Consider the following 21,529-nt stretch of genomic DNA (forward strand, 5'->3'; position numbering starts at 1 on the left):
GTTCTGGAGACATGAGACGGTGCAAGGATTTATCTATCCCCTGCTCAATTGTGATTTGGTGTTCCTCTTCGCTTGCAAAGGGTACAGCCCTGCTGTTTGTCTGGTGAATCTTGCACCTCCAGTTGTCCCCAATTGACAGTGCCCAGGACAGTGGCTCAGAACTCCTCTGCCATAGGACTGGCCCTTAATGGAGATGAAGTCCCATCTGCTCAACTGCCCTTTGGGCAACATCCTTTGTTTCATCACTGTTCTTGCCAGGACTGACTTACCTCTGACATTCAGCAAATTATATTATGGGACAAAGGGTATCTAGTGGAAATTGCCATTCTGATGGGCTGCTCCACGGCTCCATCCGGTGTGGAATCACACATTGCATTATCTACATTAGCCTGGAAATCTTTTAAGACTGTGGTGTCTTGAAAGTGGGCTTTTGGAAGGAATCCTTCCTTAATGTAGTTACCTGAGCCTATGGGTTAATTAGTAGCAGACTATTTCTTAATCAGAATCCTACACCTTTTCAATTAAGCTAATCCATTTTGGATTTATAATTAGTAAGGAAATGTGGCTACCTTGCTTCTTTCAGTTTCCTTCAATGATGTGGAAAAGACTCTACGTAATGCGGGTGTGATTAGTGACCTTAGATTTTACCTTGGGCATCTGACAGCAGCTCATCAGGCAGACTAGTGCTGTCTTCCTTCCATCAAACTAACCTTAGCTCTGAATTTTTCAAGCCCATGTATTTCGTCGAACAGAGTGGGCCGTTATCCAGATATTGTAGGGAATAGTAAGCAAACTGTTGGGCTGGGACCTCTCTGTCTTAGTCCCGATCTCTCTGAGCTCTGTTCTAACTCACTGTCAGAAATATTTTCACTTTCATCGCGCAATTTGTCCTTCAGCCTATTTTCTCCTAATTTTCTCCTCTCCACAGCTCTTTTAAATAGCATTAAGGGGTTATTAAGTGCTGCTTTTCTAAAAAAGATACACTGAATGATTATAAAACTATCCGATGGTGACTGCTTTAGCAGCTCAGATGAAGAACGTTGATTATAAATTCAGACGATTTTCAATGCTACCACTTTTAAAAATGTATAAATTAAAGATAGTTCCATGCTTAATCTTTGGTGAAGAGTCATACGTCTTTGAAAATGAATTGGTCAAAAGTAGAACGTTTTTTATGGCGATTATATTTACATGTACTGCAAGCAGTTGCAATAGCAGTAATTGTTCATGAATTGGGTCTTACATCATCACCCCAGACATCAGTAGATTGGAAACAACTACAACTATTGCAAAAGATTTTGACGCCACCGCTCTGTTCATTATTAGTGGAATAACACAACTCATTGGGAGATAGATCATGTGCTGCGCTTACCAGTGTAGCGAGGAAAAAAGACCTCCACAAGTTATCTCTGGAAGTCGACAAAGCGGACCTTTCTTATAACCCTACTAAGATACAAAATAAATTCTAGACCCTTGACTGGATTAATACAAGAGAAAATCTCATGGCGTATCAGATTTTTCACAATCAATGTCAGAAGAAAAAGCTTTTAATAACATTCCTTGATATTTATTACGACATCCTAACAGAAGTTAGTAATAACTTCATGAGATTTTAATTTAATTTAATTTCAACCAATGAAGTAAGGGTGCTCGGCTTAATATTCCGAAAAGTCAAAGACTTTGACGTTTTTTGCCATGTTAATGTGTAGACCTTAAAACACTGGTACATTGAATGCAAAGCTTTGTCCTCTAAAAGAAATGACCATTTTAAACATTTTGTGCCTAATGAAATGAATCTATCTACGAAGCACGTTTGGGAAAGAATTTTAAAAGGAAATCAAATATAATAATAATTGTGGTGCTAAACTTTCTAAAATGTATACTGAATGTATCTAAGTGTTGATCTTATATGAATGGTGAAACTGCGTGTTGTTCATGAGCTTTAATTCTTATTCATTGTAGAATGATTCTTCATATATTTGCATTTTTTGCATTTTTTGTGAAGGTTGTATGTATAAAACAATCCACAAATTAAAAAAAAGGGCTGTACAAGAAACCTGCATGCATATGATCAGCCCTTCCTGGCAACGCCTGCACTGATGTCTCCTACATTCTGGAATGCTTTTCTGTGAATGTCCTTCCACACCCCAAAGTGATGCATACACAAACCATAGCAGTCAAGGCTAAATCTGTGGTTTTTCAGTGATGCATCATCTCACATATTATATAGAAGGTGCCTTGGAGGCTGCTCCCGGTCTTGTAGGTGTTGGATGCAGTCTCTAGATCAGATGCTCAGTTTGTTCAAGCCTTATTCGTTACTTGTTCAGCTAGGTTTGCTGTCTGGTGTGCATGCTGCATCCTCCATAATTGGCTAGAAATGTGTTCTAACCTTTCCGATATTAAGGAGGCCCAGAAATGGAACAGGATGGAGGAGAACATACATGTTGCTCAACATAGTGAATGCATGTTGCTTAATGTAATGACGGTAATACTCCTAGTTCATAGTACCCTTCCTGCAATCAAACCAGTGCGATCCCCTCTGTCTGTTTGCACAGTTCTTTGGCCTTTGGCATAAACGAAAAGTAAAGAGCTAGATTTTTGGAAGCAGGCATGTGTTTGGGGAGGAGTTATTTACTTACAGGGAGGGGTAGAGAACGGTTTGCAAGCAACTGGAATTCACTATTTCAGATATAGCAATATGCTGTGCAAAGGTGATCCAGTCCCGCCAGATAATGTGATGAATAGTCCAGTAGTAGGGAGGTAGGTGGACTGTGGATTAGGAGTAAAATAGTCAATAATGAGTAACCTATTGAGCCAGATCCCCAATCCCCGTCCCACAGTGGACACACCATTGAATCAGGCCATCTCTGACAGAAAACACCTTTTATATGAATCCTCTTGCAGGTTACCATCTTGTGTCCCTGTAAAACGAATATGTCCTTGTGCCATGTACCTCTCCCTTGTAGATGTTGGACTGCTGGGCGTTCAAGACTGGCATCAGGGGCCCCAGCTCGGCAGCAGGGGCCTGGCGCTTCTGTCGTGCATTACGTATGTTATAGTTCAGGGTCACCGGGATGGGCCGCAGCTTGTCCTTGATGTCTTCCTACAATGAGAAAGTGCAAGGTGGTGGGTTACCAAGAGTGTGAGTTATTTTTACAGCTTAGCATCTTAAATTCATGGTCACGTAGCTTTGAGTAGTTTATCATCGTACCGCTCAGTGCTGGGCCAACACAGGGCTAGTTGTTTATTATCAGGTGCAGACCTCATTGCCTGAGAATTATGGGTCCTCTTCATGGGGTAATAATCAAGACACGTACAAACATGCATATGATGGCCCTTTCCCGACAATGCCTGCCCCGTTTTTTACATTCTGGAATGCTTTTTTGTCAAGGTCCTTCCACATCCCAAAGTGATCCATATGCATGCCATAACAGTCAAGGCTAAATCTGTGGCTTTTCAGTGACCCATAATCTTACGCATCATATATAAATTGCATTCCAGGGCTGCTCTGCGTCTTTTAAGAATACTTCGTTGGACGCATGCTCTAGATCAGATGTTCGGTTTCTTCAAGCCTTGTTTGTTACTTGTGTGCTTAGATTTGCTGTCTGGTGTTCACGCATGCCTGATAAAGACTGGCATGTGAGGAATAAGGATTGGCAAAGATACCAGTGTCTTGAAAAGGGGTTGCAGCATGTGTCTCGTCATCATGCTGTCGCATTAGCTCAATGGGCTTCGCAGGTGTTTTAGAGACTTATAGAAACTGAAATCCATGAGATTGCAGGCTCAGTCTTTCATCCTTCAGAAATTGATCAATTGTGTACCATCAAGTAGGCTAATATTAACATTTAGAAAAGATTTTATTAGTGCTTTGTGCTAGCTACATTATTGCTTTCTAATAGTACTAAACATCAATATTGGTTAAATATTTATAGGTAATTTGTAGATCACTGTCAGGTTCCCCATGTTCAGGAGGATAGCTAAGCAGGCCGGGTGGTGAGTAAGAAGGGAGGACATCTTTTTCATCAGCTTTATTAGGGAGCTGGAAGAATGGTGGTTGGGAGAGCTGTTCTAACGTGGGCTCTCGGGTAAAACAATATATATTTATTTTTTCCTTAATGGGTTTTCATTTCAGGACGTTAGATGTTTACCATCTCAATATGGAGGTGAAGGGTGGAATGGAATCTAAAGGTGACCTTTCTAACAGGCAGCATAGAACCCTGCAGAAGGTTCTAACACTGCTTTTCATTTGAAGATTTTCCGGGTGAAGGCCCCATCTTTTGAAGAGCTCCATCGGCACACCTAACTGTGAGCTGGAATCTTTGAGTGACACCTTTGGAATCAGTCTCTTCATGGGACAAGATCCGGATTTCAGTGTGGATTCTTGTTACACTTGTTAAAAAAAAAGGTTATTAGGGATGATTTCAAGTTGACGGGTTTACCCACATTTTTTTCAGGTGAAGTTAGCACCCCAAGGAACCAATCAGTATGCATGTTCTTTTTAGCATGGTGTTAACCTCTGTTAAAAACAGAGTTTTGCGATCCTTGTTAGGAACCTTCATGCAAGCTTCTCAGTGCAGCCATTAACTGCAGGTCTAAACACGTGCTTCTCTCATTTCGGAGTGCGAGAGAGAGAAGCGTTTTCTAAGAGATTAGCAAATGTTTGCGTTCCAGAGAAAGTGCGAGGGTTGGTGCACTGAGCAGGTGCACAGCAGTGACCCTTCAGGCTTGTGGTGATCCACAAGGTGGGTGGTTCTTTTCCCAGAAGGGATATTAAGGATACTCTGTGGATGGTGTTGGGCAGTCAGGTATTGGATCGGAGATGTGAGATCAATCATGTAGCCCCTTTTTTCCAGCCCTGGTCCATGCAAGGGAGATCAGGGAAAGTTCCCATGGATACCATCTGCCACCCATCCCACTGGGTAGGGAGGGGCACTGCACCTGCTAAAATAAATTTGCAGTTAACAGGAGATGGGCTGCACCCCGAGTTCTTTGATCACTAGGGGACACAGACACCATAGTGAATTGTATAGGCATCCCAACGGGGACCCCTCTTTTTTTTTTTAAATAAAACCACTTGTACTTTTTCCCTAGTATTCCCTTGGTGGGAGCTCCATCTAAACAGGCTCCTGCTACGTCAGCTCACTCTTCCTTGAAGCAGCCTCAGGGACCCTTAGGGTGAGTCTGACGCACTGACCCCTTACCTAACTCAGATACTACCAACATGGAGTGTGAGGCTAGAGGATCGCCTCTGTGGGTGGACCCATCTTGCTAAGTGGCCTCAGACGGGCCTCTACACGATCCCACTAATCTTGTAATAAATGCAGATATATATATAACGTCCTACCCCTACACACCGACTAACACGTACCCCAACTCTACACTTTCCCCTACCTAACATTTGCCCTACAAAACAGTACTTAGATATCTACATATAACTACACATTCATATATACATTGACTTATATGTATATATAATATTTACTACATATAATATATATACTACATAAAACACTGTCACAATGGAGTGACCGCTGCAGTCAGTCTCCCCCTTCACAGTACCTTTGGGGTCTGTCCTTGGTAGCGCTGGCTCTGCTGGCTGATGCAGGGCTAATGTGTAGAGCTGGTGTCAGGCTGGCTGGTTCTGTTTGTTCTGGTGGCAATGCTGGATGGCGGCTGGCTGGACCCTGACTCTTCTACTTTGTTCAAGGTGACCACATGGCTGTGGCCTGACCCCACTAATTCTTCTTCTGGGTGGCCCCATCCACCATATGGGACCACCCGCAATCACTGTGCTCCCTGTGCTATTTATTAGTCCTGGGCGCCCCCTGCAGGAGTGGGGGTCCACCCATGTGCACAGTGGCTCCCTGTGGCCCTATCTTATCTTCAGGGTGGGTCCTGTGGGCCCGGGAGGACCTCCCGCCCCACCACAGTATTGTCTTTATTTCCTGGCTGTGACCCGTTGCCTGGGGGGACCACCCAATGTCACTGCCACACCTGTGGCACTTCAGAAATTTTCGTGACTCCCACTTTATCGTGTGGCCCGTGCCACCATCTTTAGTTTGTGCGACATCCACTTGACAACAGGGCCACCACCGACTTCACTGCTGTGCTTCGCAGCCTTGTTTGAGCTTCTGGCCCACCCCCTCTGCAACGTGTCACCAGATGCAGGGGGCGGGCCGCTGCTTTCAGTTGTCCTGCTCTGCTGAGCAGCCCGTGGCTTTCTTCACCCAGGCCGCTCAACGGATCAACCCGAGACTTCCTCCTCCCTTCCTCTTCATGAGTATTGGGCCGGCCAGGCCAACCCATGCTGATCTTCACTGCATCACCCACCTGGGTGGAGCAGGCTTTGCCCTGAAGGACTTCAATAAAGGGCCTGCCTCGATGGCCACAGGGCGGGCCCTCAGGGTCACAGCCAGGCAGCCCATACTGTGCCGACGCCCACACGCGGCCCAGGCATTAGCAGCTCAGCCCTCTGGATCTCTCTGGTGCTGCCTGGTGCCATTTTGGGAATTTAGGCCCTGTGGGGGCCGCTTGAGGCAACAACCCCTCCAGGTAGGTCCCTCTCCTCCTCTCCTTTCTTTCTCTCCCTTTCAACTTTTCTCAATTGTCTTTATTTCGTTTAACATTGCATCTAGCCCATGGTGAGCTGGATGGATTCTTCCAACACACACACAGGACATAAATAAATAAAACACACACTACACTTTTAATAAAAACCTTTATTACCCTGGTGTCTGCTTCTTTATTTTTAGGTGTTCCTCCCGGCAACAAGCATGTAGCCACACTAGCCGGGCCCCGTGGGCCCACACTACTTCTTGATTGTCCTTAACTGGTGTTCTGAAGGAATCTGGCCCTTTCCCAATCCAAGATGGTGGGGAACATCAAGCAGAGTGACCTGTTAATGACCTTTTGTTACTAGTGGCATTGAACCCCCCCCCCCTTTAACGTTCTTTAACTGCCTTTCATCCATCATATGTAAGATGACTCAGCGGGTTTAATGCTCATTGCTGTGATCTGTGTTTGATCTGCAGGTCGTATGTTCGAATCCCAGCAAGGCCAACTGAGCCTTTTCATCCTTCAAAGGTAAATAAAGGTAGATAAATAAATGCCAATTTAGATTGGGTAATACTAGCAATGTACGTAAATATGTCCTATGTGTAGAGTTTTAGATACATCGCAGTCAGCTCCATGTAGGTCTGTAGAAGAGAGGGTTCCTCGGAGCCCCAGCTCAAAGCCATCTCCAGAAGAGTTGACTCAAGAGCACTAATGTAGCTTCAGAAGTGCAATGAGAAATGGGCTTATGAACGCAGCCTTCCTTAGTTGTGCAGTGAAAGTCCCAGAAGGATTCAAGTGCTTTCATCTACTGGGAGCTTCCAGCTGGGGCAAAAGCTCAAGTTCAGCAGTAATAGACCAGTGTGCCTTCTTCACTCTGTGGCACACTTCAATCCTTCCTAGAAGCAGTCGGGTCAAAGAATACTCTTTCACCCTCAGTTACAATTTGAGAAACTGGTAGAAAGGAGCATACAAACTGTTTCGTTTTTGGGGTTGGAGCAACAGTGAGTAGTGTGAGTTCTTACACACCACCCGAAATTTTCATAAGTTTTACTAAGTCCAGGTTGCAGCAGCCCAGGTAGAGTAGGAAAAGGTTAAAGAGACTAATAAATGAATCCATTCAGGAGAGAGTTTCCCCATCTGAGAGATTCCTCAACTGCCAATTTACAAGACTTTTCACCGAGGTCGATTATGGGAGCAGTGCTGAAGTGGGGAATAGTTTAGGAAAGGAAAACTACAGAGGGAGTGTTTTTTCAAAGTATCCACTTCCCCTTCACCTCGGGGTTGTTGCAGAAGAGTATACACTGTTGCAAGCAAAACACTGAGATGGATCTGCGGAGCTGGACGTTCCCATGGAATTCAACCAATGCGGCATATAGGAGCAGTGTTTGCGATCCTCAGACAGTCATTTCTGCTACCCGTGCATTTGGGAATGAGCAGATCTCCCTTCGGTGCAGGCAGAGCAGTTTACTGGCAGAGCGACAGGAGCACTGGTTAAAGGAGTGGAGGTTAAACACTGCGAGCTGCTTTTGTCAAAGTCGTAGGAATATACACAGCCTTCCATTACAAGGTGGAGGAAGGGTAAGATTACCAATAGAATTGATACAAGAAAAACTTTTCAAGAAGGTCAATCAGTATACTGAAAAGCTTCCCAAATGGACCAAACATCCAAGGAGGTGTAGGGTTTCCTGGCAGACTTCACGTGAAATAGTTTGCATACACTTCTGGTAGGTACAATGTATTATATGTATTGTAGTCTGCGTACATCCTGTACATCCTGTCTTCACTCTGTAATTTAGTTTAATTAATATTTGTTTCAAGTTAGTTTGGGCCTTGACTTGATCCGTTCAGACCGCTGGAGTCTGCCCTGGCCAAGATGGATTTAAGGAACTGGCCTCTTGATTGGATGAATGGTTAACAAAGGACATGATCTAACGTTCTAAACTGCCTTTCATTTTGATTAGTTCTTGGCATAGGTCCTGTTTCCGATTTTAGGCCTAAGAAACATTCTAGTTAAGAGAAACTTTGTTTTGAAAAAGAAAAAGGATTAGAAGACTTCATTCAGCAGAAGTAGGAAGAACAGAGGTCATCTCATCCGTCAAAAGAAAAATTTGAGTATCTTTTTTTATTGAGACTAACTTCTAGTATAAATACAGTTTGAATAGTTTAAAAGAACATTAGCTGTACCTTTTATGGTGTAATAACCAACCATTATTTAAGGCAATCCAGTGTCAACAATTCTGACTCTCAAAGTCCCTCATCCTTGTAATCCAGATTATCTGCGCATGTGCGCGTATATTGCTGTTACAGGAGAGCTTCTATGCTAATAAAAGTCTAAGGTAAAAGTCCTTACGAGTCATTACAGAGTTTTCTTATGTGTGGATACGCAGTTCACGTAGCACCTGACTTCCTTTTTGTGTACGCAGGCTACCAGGGAACAGTTATGTTTGTAACTGACGTTTCCTTTAGTTTCTTCGGTTTTCCTGTTTTGGATCCTATTAAGGAAGTGCAACGGATTGCGAACATCTCATGGTTTCAGTAGCAGACTTTGAATTGGTCCAGTGTCGGTATCATTAGGGGAGTGGAGGTAAGGACGTCTCCAGTTCTGTTCCTTTAAAGTAACATGAGGTGAGGCAAGCTGTGTTTGTTTTAGCGCAACGACTGGAGGAAAGTTCTTTATCTGACGGTGCCAAGGCCAGCGACTGTGCAGACAGTTTCTATACCAGAAATGTACTATTGCTTAGCAAGGATTTTGATAAAAAGTATAAACCAAGCACTATTTACGATTCTGGCAGGAAACAATACATTGACTGTAATTCTCAGTATTTTTATAAAGTGTTGGCAGGATTAAAATCTTATCAAAACTCCATAACATTAAGAAGCTACGTAGTTAGATTAGTGACTTGAAATTAGGCAATCAGTAGAGAAGAACTACAGCATTCTTTTGTTGAATATTCGTGAAAGCAGATTTCAGCTTCCAATCTCTGGAGTTTTAACAGTTAAATTGTGAAGGAGGGTTTTCTAGTTGAAACTCTGAACTACAGATGTCGGCGCCTTTATCTCAGGAGTTTCAACAGTTAAGTTGAGAAGGTGGTTTTTTGTTGGAACTTTACATTTTCAGTTGCAAATGTGAGAAAAGATTTCTTGTGGACTTTCCGCAGAAGAACCTCAGGTACATTTACACACTTCTCGGGGACCCTGGGGAATAACGAACTGAAGGTCCAGATAGACTCATGTATCTTCTTTTATTTTCACCCATTCAGATATCCTTTCAATAAGAGGATCCAGAGTCTGAGTTTTTTATTTGATCTACTTCCCCTTTCCCTCAGGGGTGTTTCGAACTCAGCTGAGTAATCAGTCTAGTTGAGAGAGCAAAATCTGTGTGGGTCTGCGGGGTTCAGCAGCTGATATGATACCCCCACTCCCTGAGACCACAATAGAGGCTTTAGGAGAAATACTAAAGGAATAAAGGGAGGAGGTTTGCGCTGCTCATACAGAGAATGTCGTTCTGAATAAGAGGGTTGAGGAGTTGAGTGTTAAGGTTACCCAAATTCAGGAGGTTACAGGAGCCAGAGCACAGAGCTTAGGTGGAGAAGGGAAACAGGATTCCCCAGTGTTGGTTAGAGAGAGTGCTGGTGGAAGTAGGGAGCCAGGTATGGTTTCAGAAGGTATGTTGAGGCTGCTTTTAGTCCCTGTCCCTTTAGCCCCTCCTGAGCGTTTTAGGGGTGATCCTAAGAGGTTTCAGAATGATCTGACTCGGAGTGAGTTTTTTCTTCTGCCACCTCAAAGGTAACTTTCATGTTGTTGTACTTGTCAGGAGAGGCTGCAAATTGGGCAGGGTTGCTGGTTAGTCAAAAGGACCCAGTGCTACATGATTTTCACTTGTTTAAAGATGGGTTCAGTAAACTCTTTCATAGACATCAAGCTTCCTTACAAGTTGATGGTGAGTTGTTGGATTTGAGGTGAGGAAATAGAGACCTGGTCAGCTACATCACAAAATTTAAGACCTTGGTGTTGCAAAATCATTGGCCAGAAGAAAAGAGAGGTTCCCTATTTTATCGGGGTTTGAGGGATGAGCTTAAAGATGCCTTGTCAGGAGTAGTTAGTGGTCTTCCTCTTGCAAAGCTCTAATTGATTTGGTGGTTCAGGTAGACTATCGTCTCAGTGATAGGAGAGCGGAGCGAAGAAGTCTTTGGAGAAGGGAAACAACATTTTGAAGTAGAGAGACCAAGGGTGGAGTTTATAAATGAAGAGTTTAAGTTCAGAGGTTCAGAGTCTTCAGGTCGGGTAAGGGGACCTCTTTCAAAGGAGGAGAAGGATAGGTGACGCACAAACAACCTGTGTCTCTATTGTGATAGGAGCTGGCATTTTCTGGGTAACTGTACAAGCACCCCAAAGAGATTCTAGTTAATGGCTAGCAAGATGCAAGAAGTGGCCAACACTCTCCATTCAGCAGTTCCACACATCACAGTAAACGTATCCTCGTTTGTTGAAAGTACATTTATAGGGAGCGGTCCTGTGGTGATAGATTCAGGGGCAACAGGGAACTTCATGGACTGTGGGGTGGCTAAGGCTTTGGGCATTCAGTTGATTCAAAAGACCTTGATAGAACAGATTAGGGCAGTTGATGGCTCTGCATTAACCTCTGGTTCTATTACCCATGAGACTGCTCCTGTGACTATGGTCCTGGCCGGGGATCATGGTGAGGTATTGGTTTTTGAGATAATATATGCTTCCCAATTGAAGGTGATCCTGGGAATGCCTTGGCTTACCTTCCAAAGTCCATGGATTGACTGGGGTAGACAAGTGATAGATTAAGATTCTGATTTCTGCAAGGAACATAGTTTTGGGTCTCAGATTCAAGAAATCCCAGAGGTACTTGGAGCTTCAGCAGTCCTTGGGTTAGCTGAGGGAGGGGCCCTTTCTTCCTCACTCTCTACAGGGGCTTTTCCACCCTTCTGAGCAGCAATGGTCTGTGCCACTTCTCCCACTGTGAAAGTTAGATGCGTTGTGAAGTCACTTTGCTGTCTTAAAGCCACGGCAGCGATAATCAATGGGGGGCACTGGGCCCATCTAAGTTGGTCACTGTACAAATTCTCAAAGTGGTTATGCCACTTTGTGGGGTTTATACCTTCTGGTGCAACAGTGTCACCCTTGAGGTCAGAGTCAGTGATCAGCCTCCAGAAGCCTACACCGTCTTTTGCCTGAGCACACTCCTGGATGGCTAGACACCGATCCTGCAGGTACCAGGCCTTTTTAGATCCTATAAGTGACTTATAGGATCTTCTCATTGCCCGGAGAAGGGCCCTGTCCAGGGCATTCCCACCTCTCATGTACGCAATCAGGGACCTCTTTGCAAGTGAACATTCCCTGTAAAACCAGGCAACCCGCATTTTGACCTCTTGCCTGATTGTGATTACTGGGGAAGATAACAGGTGCCCCATTACTTCCTGAATTACTAGAAAGCCCAAGCATATGTCCTGGGGTGGTATCTGGACTACAAATTGTTTCAAGTATCCAAGAACTTCAGTGTACAGAATTGGACCCACTGATTCCAAATTTAAATTTTCCCATTTAATCAAGCGCCGTGAGTGACCATAAACTGCAATATCAATTCCTAAAATCGCCAACCTCTGGGAGATTTCAACAGGGTTTTTTAGCGATAACACAATTGGTCTATGATCGCTTTCTAGGCATTCAAGGACCACATAATCCGCTTCCCTATGGCAATCCTTACCCGAAATCAGGGCGTAATTAATATGAGATGAGCCTTTCGGACCAAAATAAGTAAGCTTTGCTGGTTGGTAGGTTGAAAACCGTCCATTACAACATCTCAGGCCTAGGTTATGGAGGTTTTTAACCACTTCCAATGTTTCCTGGTGCTGTTTCCCAGATGGGCCTGCTCTTACGTCAGGAATGACCCGAGCCTTGTCCTCATCATCCCAGAGGCATTCCAGTGTCTTTGGGAGTTCAAATGAAGTATTACAATCTCCAAGTACCATTATAAAAGTGGAACCCTTGCCCAGAGTTCCCAGTCCATCTAGTATGTCACGAAGCGCCTGTAGTGCGTCTCTAGGGGTACTTAGCTTCAGCCTATTGTAAACATTAAAAAGAAGGGATGTTTCCAGATTGGGCAAGGACAATTCCACCACCAATAGATCCTCTTAGCCTGTGGGTATCTGCCTGGTGCCCCAATTAAAGGCTGCCCTGATACCAAGCACCAGCCCCCCAAAGGGTCTTCGTCGTAAGCCTTTTCTGGGTTTCACTTCAACAATCTCATATCCCTGAATGACTACACCCTCCATAGCCCAAGTCTCCTGGAAGGCCAGAATGTCCTATTGCTGAAGTGATTCCTGCCACTCCTTATCGCTTAGATGCTTTGTAAGCCCTGCTATGTTCCAGGAAATTAAATTAGTTATTTGTGGCTCGAATCCCTGGGTGCAATATCCATCTGGGGCAGTTAGTTCACACCCTCCAGATTTGATGCCCCATTTCGCAGAACCCCCCACCCCCGATATACCCCAATGGTCCTGCACAGGCCTCCATCCGTTGCCATTCCATGAGGCGGGTTTCCCAGCGTAGCCTGGCCCTGGATACCCTGGTCCTCTTAGTACAAATTGTTGAGGATTGTCAAAAAAGGCTTTGATGATGATACTGCAACCTTGAGTGTCAGGGGGTAGGACCGGGTCTCAATGGACAGCAGTCCCTGTACTAACCACTCTTCCTTCAGGTTGACCTGGATACTATCCAAGGTGGCTGTGGGGTGGCTGAATCTTCTGCAGTGAAGAATATCAGCCATATTACAATAGTGCAGCCTCTCTTGTGGCGGATCCAGTGGATAACCTTATTGGTAAGAAAATCATCCACAAATTCAAGGAAAAAAGAACAGTGTTGGGATGTTGGAATATAGTTGCACAGACTAAAAGATAGAAGTATTACTAAAAATGTCAATGTACTTAGAACGAACTGGAAAATCATGTAAGAGTCTTGTGGGGGTTTAAAAGTGTTCTCAGGACAAACCCAGGAAAAAAACAGTAAGTTGGCACTGGATGAGCGAGAACGTGGTTGTAGTAGTCGATAATGTGTCCTTATTCGAAACCACCAGAAACAGTACAGGAACAGGGCAAAACAGACCAGCAATCTTTCCAAAAAAAGGCGGCACCCATGGCACGCTCGACTGGCTGAAGGGGTTGCCTTAGTCCGTACCGCCCCCCCACCCCCAGGCCACCATGCAGACTCAGAGGAAATGCACAATTGTAAGTGTGCCAAAGATGACACAGCAGGAATGTTGATTAATTGAGATCCAATTACTCTTGTTCATTCAAAAATGCGGGTAGGCGGAGCGTGTTCAACACAGTCTAACAAAGTCAAAATATTGGGGCAAAGGACGAAGGAGATAGTCAAATAAGAAAACCCATTGGTAGGTCGTGGCCACAGTTAAATAAATGGAGGCTTTTATAAAATGCCTTGCCCCTCGTCACTTGCTCCCAAAGTTAGCAGGTGCAGTCGGAGCTTGTCTCAGCCTCTGGACAGTAGGGTGCACTAGCCCTCCCCCTATTCTGCCCATGCAAAACAATTATGCAAGTAAAACGGACAGACACACAAAGGATGAAAGTCCACGGTCTGCTGGCCCCCCATATGCCTGGTGTTATAGCTCAGTCGGAAATGTGTTGTGCTTGAAAGTCTTACTGTGGCTAATGGGAACACATGCAAGTAGATCAAGGGCTCCACACCTCTCCTCGTGGCCACCAGCAGACCACGGAAGACCACTCCTGTCCCACTCTCGCGCTGCGTTTTGAGCATGTGTTAGCTTCTTATGCTGGTGCTGGGTCTGGAGCAACAAGCTCCTCCTCCTCCTCCTTCAAAGAAACTGGAAAAGATACTCCAGTCAGCCTGGGGACCAAGGCAGACCACTCCTGCTCCATTCTTCGCGCTTGTTCTTCTTCTTGCTGATAGATTTTTATCCATCAGCGGTGATTTTTGAATACCGAGGCTTGAGCCTCATTACTCCATCTTCTCGGGTTCAGTATGTAGTCGTGGTTTTGTATTCTTCTTGGTCTGTGTGGTCTTGTCACAGTAGGGCTGGTTTCACAAGGTCTTTGCAGTGATGGGCCGCGGGTAGCGGTCAAAGGGGTTTGCAGTGGTGGCAGTGAGTCTTCTGATCAGAGGGTTTGGGTTCTGATCCAGTCCTTGGCAGAGGATCTTGCTCAGCTTCGCTAGATGTTCGTCCAACATCTCGATGTCCAGGTCTCTGTGAAGGTCCGCTATCCTTGGGAAGATTGGAGGTCCAGACGATATCTGCAGGGCCTTGTTCTGGACTATCTGAAGACTCTTCCGGTGTCTCTCATGGCAGATCCGCTCATGGCAGGTCATCCATGTTGGGGAGGCCTACGTCAGGGTTGGTCTGATGATCGCCTTGTAGAAGTTGATCTTTGTCCAGAGGGGCATGGACTTGGTCTTCAGGAGTGGGTACAGTGCTGCCATCTTTCCTGTTGCCTTCTGCTGAGTAGTCTCGATGTGGCTTTCCCAGTTGAGTTTGCTGTCCAGGGTCACACCGAGGTAGCGGCTGCTGCTCTCCCATTTGATGGTCTCCCCGTTGAGGCTGATGTGTGGGTACTCCTTGATTACGCGTAAGTTAGCTTCTTATGCTGGTGTTGGGTCTGGAGCAGCAAGCTCCTCCTCCTCCTCCTTCAAAGAAACCGGAAAAGATACTCCAGTCAGCCCGGGGACCAGGGCAGACCATTCTTGCCCCACTTTCACGCTGCTCTTCGCGCGTGTGTGTGTGTTTGCTTCTTATGCTGGTGCTGAGTCTGGAGCACAAGCTCCTCCTCCTCCTTCAAATAAACTGGAAAAGATACTCCAGTCAGCCCGGGGACCATGGCAGACCACTCCTGCCCCACTCTAGCGATGTAACGTTGCTGAAGGGTAAATGGGGAAACGTTGAATGAAGGAGAATGTTAATAATCTTGAATGACTAATATGAAAATCAAAACTTACCGTCCAAAAAGAGCTCTTGTAATTTTACCCATCAGGTATTCATTAAATTTCAAAATTCGCAAAAATGTCTGGTAATCTGGGGTGGGGCGTCTGGTTTTTGGGCATTTTCTTTTTTTTTATAGATTATAGTTTTAGGTTCCAAAAGACAGGGATTTGATGTGGCGATACCAGGAAAGAAAGAGTATGGAGTGGGACGGGGGCGACCTTACTTTGTTATTTTGTTTCCTGTGCGCTTTTTAAAATATTTTGTTTAATTCAGCTTTTTACTTCGGGCTTTGTATTTCTGATGGGATGTAATGTGCATGTATACTACATTTCCACAGTCACCATTTTAATTCAGCATGTTTACTCATTGATGTTCTATTTTGTAGCTTCTGAACCTCTCCCTAACCTCGAGAGGTAACGTGGCACTGTACAACATTTTACACCGAAAACAAGGGAAGTACATAAAATAATACTGCGAGACAAAAAAGACAAAAAGAAATAAACAACATCAACTAATTACGAATAATCTAACTAATGGAGTATTACTCAAACATTGTTACTTAAACCTTGCTGGACTGGTGTGATTTGAGGGCTCAGTATTTATTTATAAAATAACTATTGGAAGTGAAACACATTCTCGAACCTGCTCTGGTGGCTGTGACGACAATGCCATGAGTCAAGTCCAGATATTGATTCCAGAGAATGAGGGCCTCCATATTCTGATGCACACACTGATCTTGTGGATCACCGCAGCCCTGTGCAAAGATGTAAACATGCAAACTTTTCCATCTGTAACATTCAGGGCAATGGCCAAATGTTTGCTGGTCACGTGCCGTCTCCTACAACGGGCCAGCCCTCGCAGGCCGGTAGGGTATGCTTGCTTTTTTGCACACAAAAAAACCCCTAAAAGTTTGTGTTTCCTTTATTACTGGGGCCTTGAGTTCTGGGGGATTTCAGACTGCCAGCATCATAGAGGATTGCTCGCTAACAATTTTGCTGATTCAGCTGAACTTGAATTGTAGGAAAATGTGGGTACTTCCAAAAGGTATCACTACATATTATCCCTACCAAAAATATTGCCATATATATTGTCGTCGGGAACGACCATAGGCAATATTTTTGGGGGGGGGGGGTAATTTTGGGGGTTTTGGTAGCAGGGGTTGCGGGGGTGTCCCTGGCTCCTTTAAAAACTAATGTGGGGGTGTCTCCCACAGGTTCCATTCCTTAATATCGCTGCAAAAATATGGCAATATTTTTGTATGGCGATATTTTTGTGGGGATATGAACACATGGAACCTTTCCAAGTTAATCGAGATGGTTGTTCCTGAACTTTTCACTGTCAGTCAGTTGTGGGTGGTTGAGAAGAAGTGATTGCCAGTGGTTGTGGAAGACTAAGTGATAGCCATGGTCTGGGTGTGTGTGGTTTGAGAACACAGATTCCAAGATAACAACATTGAAGGCCTTATAGAGGGGGGGGGGCAAGCAGAAATGAAGGTCCATATCCACCAACCTCTGGTGGTGACATCAGGGAGCTTTGCAGTGTACCTGAAGCTGGAAGGTGGCCACGATACAGGAGCTGGCTCCCTGGCGTAGAAGTTCCACCACATTGGAATATTGATGGTCGAGGTCAGTGGCCCTCCGAGCCAGGAATGAAACTCGCGAGGTTTTCCCCAGCTTCCGCCTCTCCGTGTCTGCATCAAACATGTACTCCAGGGCTTCAGGGGAGTAATTTAGCATTATTAGGACAGGAAATGCACAACAGAACACGGATTGAAACCAGAGTCAGGTTAAGGAAAAACCAACCCACAAACAGCCAATGCAAAAAAGCCTACTTATTTGTAGTCCTAGTTCCCCGTTAACAGAATCTTTCAAGTACTTACAATCCTAGAACAGTCCCCCAGGGAGCGCAGGAATTCCAGACAGTTTAAAAAAATGCACAATAAATACAGAAGTAAAAACCAAAGCAACGTTGCGTTATATTAGCATGCCGAGGGACTACACAGACAACACCATCCCTGTGCCTTCACAATTGCAGCTCAGAGAAATCTCAGAATTACCTGTTCTCCTTCAGCCGTCTATGTTCTGACTTAAACTGTACGGGTGGAAGACGAGTTAGACGGTATTCTGGTGGTAAATCTGCCAGAATACTGGCCAATGGAATTACCATTACTGCCACTTGGTCTGGCGGAATTACCGCCAGATTACAAGTGTTGGTGGCGGATTTAGGCCACATTTTTTGAGAGTGCATTGGACTCTATGGGGCATTTCCGGCGGAATTACCGCCGGCAGAATTACTGCTACAGCAATTCCACCGATTTTGCCAATTTCTGGCAGAAAGTGGGAGTATTTACCGCCAGCATGTTGCTGGAGGTAAATCTCCCACTCCAGAGCCATACTCGTAGTAGTATGGTAGTGCAAGAAAAGTGGACGTAACTACCTGTGGACCCGTTACCGCCAATTATTTTCTGCAACGCCTTACTTGTAATGAGCCTTATCTTCTCTCATGAAAGTTCTAAGTATGAGGGCGATACCCATTTATTATTATCTTCTATTAATAAAGGTAAACAGGAGAGTGAGCTGCTTTAGAAATATTGTACATCAGGTCATCGGTAGCTGCTTTAACAATGAAGGACATATAGATTAGGTTGTGGTGGGGGGGTGTAAACTTGGAATGGGGAAAGCATAGATTGAGATGATAGTGGTAATAATACAACATATGCACTTATATACAGTTATGGGAAGGGGTAGGATTAAGGGGGAGGGGTGAATGCATTATAGGTATTAAATCAGTCCTTAAGGCCAAAACCATATCTGCACTTTTGATCTCTGGTGGCAGAGAGTTACAGTGGAAGGCAGCAGGGAGGGTAACGATGCAGGGCAGAGTGCAGGGTGGATGAGGTACAGAGAAGTGGAGAATTGAGGATTAAAGAGTGCAAGGTGGGGAGGAGCCAGATATGCCTTTGGATAGATAAAGGGAGAGAGGCAGCCCATGAATGGCTATGAAGAGCTTCAGAGTCTCGGGGACTCCAACACATCTTGAACATGAGTGATAACGTTCCAATATGTACCTTGGAGAAGGAACATGTCAGTCTGGCAGAGTGGTAAAGTTACTGCGGTTTTTACCACTCTGCCAAATCCCAAGTTTGGCACTGGAGTAGGGGATTTACCTCCAGCATCAAATCCTCCACTTCAAGGCCAAAATTACGCGGAAATACTGCTCGCAGTAATGCCGATGAGAACTGCATGGAGTCCTATGGACTCCAAAAAATGAGGAATATCACCACCCTACCACAACTTGTAATCCTGTCGTAAACCCACAGCACCACGTGGCAGTCACGGTAAGCGATTCTGGCAGTAATTCAGCAGAATTACCACCGAATTACTGACAAACTCGGAATGAGGCCCACTATCATTACTTTGAACAGACAAAAGTGGATTCAAGTTCGGTTTTTCGGTGACGTACTCATGGACACAGGCCTGTCCGCTGACTTCAAACGAGGTTATTGACATGAAGGCAGCTCCTCCTCTAACACCCATCGGAGGTAAGAAGCTTTCTTGGATTGGGTAACTTCTGTGGGCAGTTACTAATGGGCGCATTTTTGCCGCAATTACTGTGGCAGTAATTACGCCGCAGTGATTGTGCCAAAAAATGGGTGGAAGGCCTGCAGATTTAGCTCCAGCTCGTAGCTGGAGATGAATCCTCTGACTTTCTCCCAAACTCATAGGTGGGCGGTGCGGTAATGTGGTGATACTACTATTACTCGTGATGAGGCTGACGACCAAGTAAATTATTGTCACATACAAACACGTTATTATGGGTAAACAGGAATGTATTGACGCAAGGCGTTTGTGTGGCAGATGTCGCATGTAAACATACAACCTCATATCCGCTTCATTCTAACGAACGAGCCCTGTCCCTGTTCACCGTCTGTTGAAAGCATCGAAAGTTCCTGAATGTTTTTTGTCAGGAGCAACCTCTCCCTGCCTACACAGCAGTGTGGCAACCTCTCCCTGCCTACACAGCAGTGTGGCCGCTACTTATTCAACCGCCCCTCCGGGTCACCCAACAGTACCCAGTTGTGCATTACACAGACTTTCTCATTAATTTGTTTAAAAGCTAACAGATTTCTGCCTTTATACTCACTGACAACAGGATTGTAGTTGGAGGGGTTCGCTGTGTAGCTGAAGCAGGCTTTCAGTTCCACGCTGCATGCAGGGCGGAAAAGAGAAAGAAGCAATCAATACTCTCACAGTGCATCTGAATTAGGGTGCATCCTATGATGTGCTCCTGTCTGCAATTGGCCAGCGGTAAGAGAGCAGGGTTGCAGCTTGTTTTGCAATGTAAGGCCTACTCTCGCCTTCCCGTGACTAACTGGCTCCCCTCTAAGAACTCCTACCACCTTACACTGCACACAAACTCCTGCAGAAGACCTTACAGACCTAGCCGTTAGCACAACAACACTAACCGGACCAGAACTAAGCTCTCGTCTTAAGCACTGTCGCACTCCCTCACATCAGTGGGTAATCAGACACAAAGCGCTGTTTGGATTTTCCCCATGGATAACATACTTGCAGGTTTCTTCTGACAAACCTAAAGAAAGCAGATTGGCCCTCAGGAACCGGGTTCGTCTGAACTGCATCCCTCAACACCACAGGTTTCGTGTCTGCCTTTCTCACTGTCCCACTGCAGAGCACCACCCACTTTTTTCTTACAGAGCCAAGTGCAGCGAGGCCACCAATACCAGACCACTTACTTTACATTACACTACATGTAGCTGGCAATTTTTTACTAATGTCACCGGGCGGCTCTGCCTTAAAATGTACCATTTGCCACAAATGTCCCCCGGAAATATACACCCATGTACTACTCAAACTGTTTGGAAGAAGTCACGATTTTCGAATGTGGGCTACTTCTTTTTTTGGTGCTAGGCTATGGCAATATTTTGTCCCAGCCCAACTTTGGGTAGAAGAGAGAGGGTTTGGAAAAGAGAAGCAGAGAATGCTCAAGGGAATTGGGAGCGTCAGAAAGGAAGATGGGTGGAAGCAAGCGGGTGAGAGAGTGAAGGGGCAGCAGCAACAGTGCTAGAGTGTGTTAAGAGTAGAGAAGGGGAGAATACGGTAACTCCAGAACATGCGAGTACAGGGCATGCATCAAGAGAAGAAACCAGAGAACATGAGCCATGCACAGAGAGGAGGAAACAGAGGAGCAACTTGGAAAGAGAAGGAAATGAAGGGTCCACAGGAGGGCTGAGAGAGGTGGCAGCTCGTACCAGGTCCCATGCGAGTGACGGCAGTTCTTGTGCTCCAGATCAATGTTTTGGGGAACAACGCTGACATTCTTGAGCAGATGAAGGACGGGGCGAGACCTGGAAAGAGAAAGAGTGTTATCATGATTGTGCCACCCAAACCTCCATCTCTCCTAGGCCTGGATGCCTGCTGGGAGAGAAGGACACTATCTGGCCTAAGTGGGTGTCGGGACCCTTCCCTGTTTGATGGTGCACATAATACACGCCAGCACAGCGGGACGGCACCTGTTTCCCCTTCGCACCCAGCATGATGATGCCACATTGGGGTGTGATGCTATCAGTGTGTGGCCTGCAACTCCATTGTACAGTTTGGCTTTAAGATGTGTGTCCTCTTGAGGGGAAGGTCTGGGATGTCCCTTCCCCTGCAACATATAACCAGCATAATTCATATGCAAACAAAGAAATGAAGACCATCAATGAGTGTAACTTCAGACAGCAATGATGCCACAACTTTGCTTGGGTTCAAAGACAGTACACTGCCTACTATTATTTAATTGTACAGTCAACCTTATGGCGAACAGTCCCTCTTTTACGAGAGCACCCCTTATCATTTGCCGTCAAGGAAAGTACCCATTTCTTTTTCACTGTGGGGTTATGCAAACCTCCTTTATTGATCAATAGCAAGTCCCATGTCATTGCCAAGATTGCATGTGAATTTTCCTGATACCTCTGTTTGGGCTAAACATCCG

At 45.2% G+C, this 21,529-nt stretch overlaps 1 protein-coding gene across 4 annotated transcripts in view; it reads right to left on the reverse strand.

Annotated features, from left to right (window-relative positions):
- Positions 1-21,529, reverse strand: part of ITGA7 (integrin subunit alpha 7) — a 438,414-nt gene that overhangs the window by 119,459 nt on the left and 297,426 nt on the right. For all 4 annotated transcript variants that reach the window (XM_069653721.1, XM_069653720.1, XM_069653723.1 and 1 more), the window contains 4 exons: positions 20,805-20,900; positions 19,679-19,740; positions 17,080-17,249; positions 2,954-3,103 (listed from right to left, as the gene is read on the reverse strand). In XM_069653721.1, coding sequence (XP_069509822.1) covers positions 2,954-3,103; positions 17,080-17,249; positions 19,679-19,740; positions 20,805-20,900 — 478 coding nt within the window. The remainder of the gene's footprint in view (positions 1-2,953; positions 3,104-17,079; positions 17,250-19,678; positions 19,741-20,804; positions 20,901-21,529) is intronic.

The sequence above is a fragment of the Ambystoma mexicanum genome, chromosome 3q (genome assembly GCF_040938575.1).
Source record: "Ambystoma mexicanum isolate Mex_15411 chromosome 3q, UKY_AmexF1_1, whole genome shotgun sequence".
Classification (NCBI taxonomy): Eukaryota; Metazoa; Chordata; class Amphibia; order Caudata; family Ambystomatidae; genus Ambystoma; species Ambystoma mexicanum.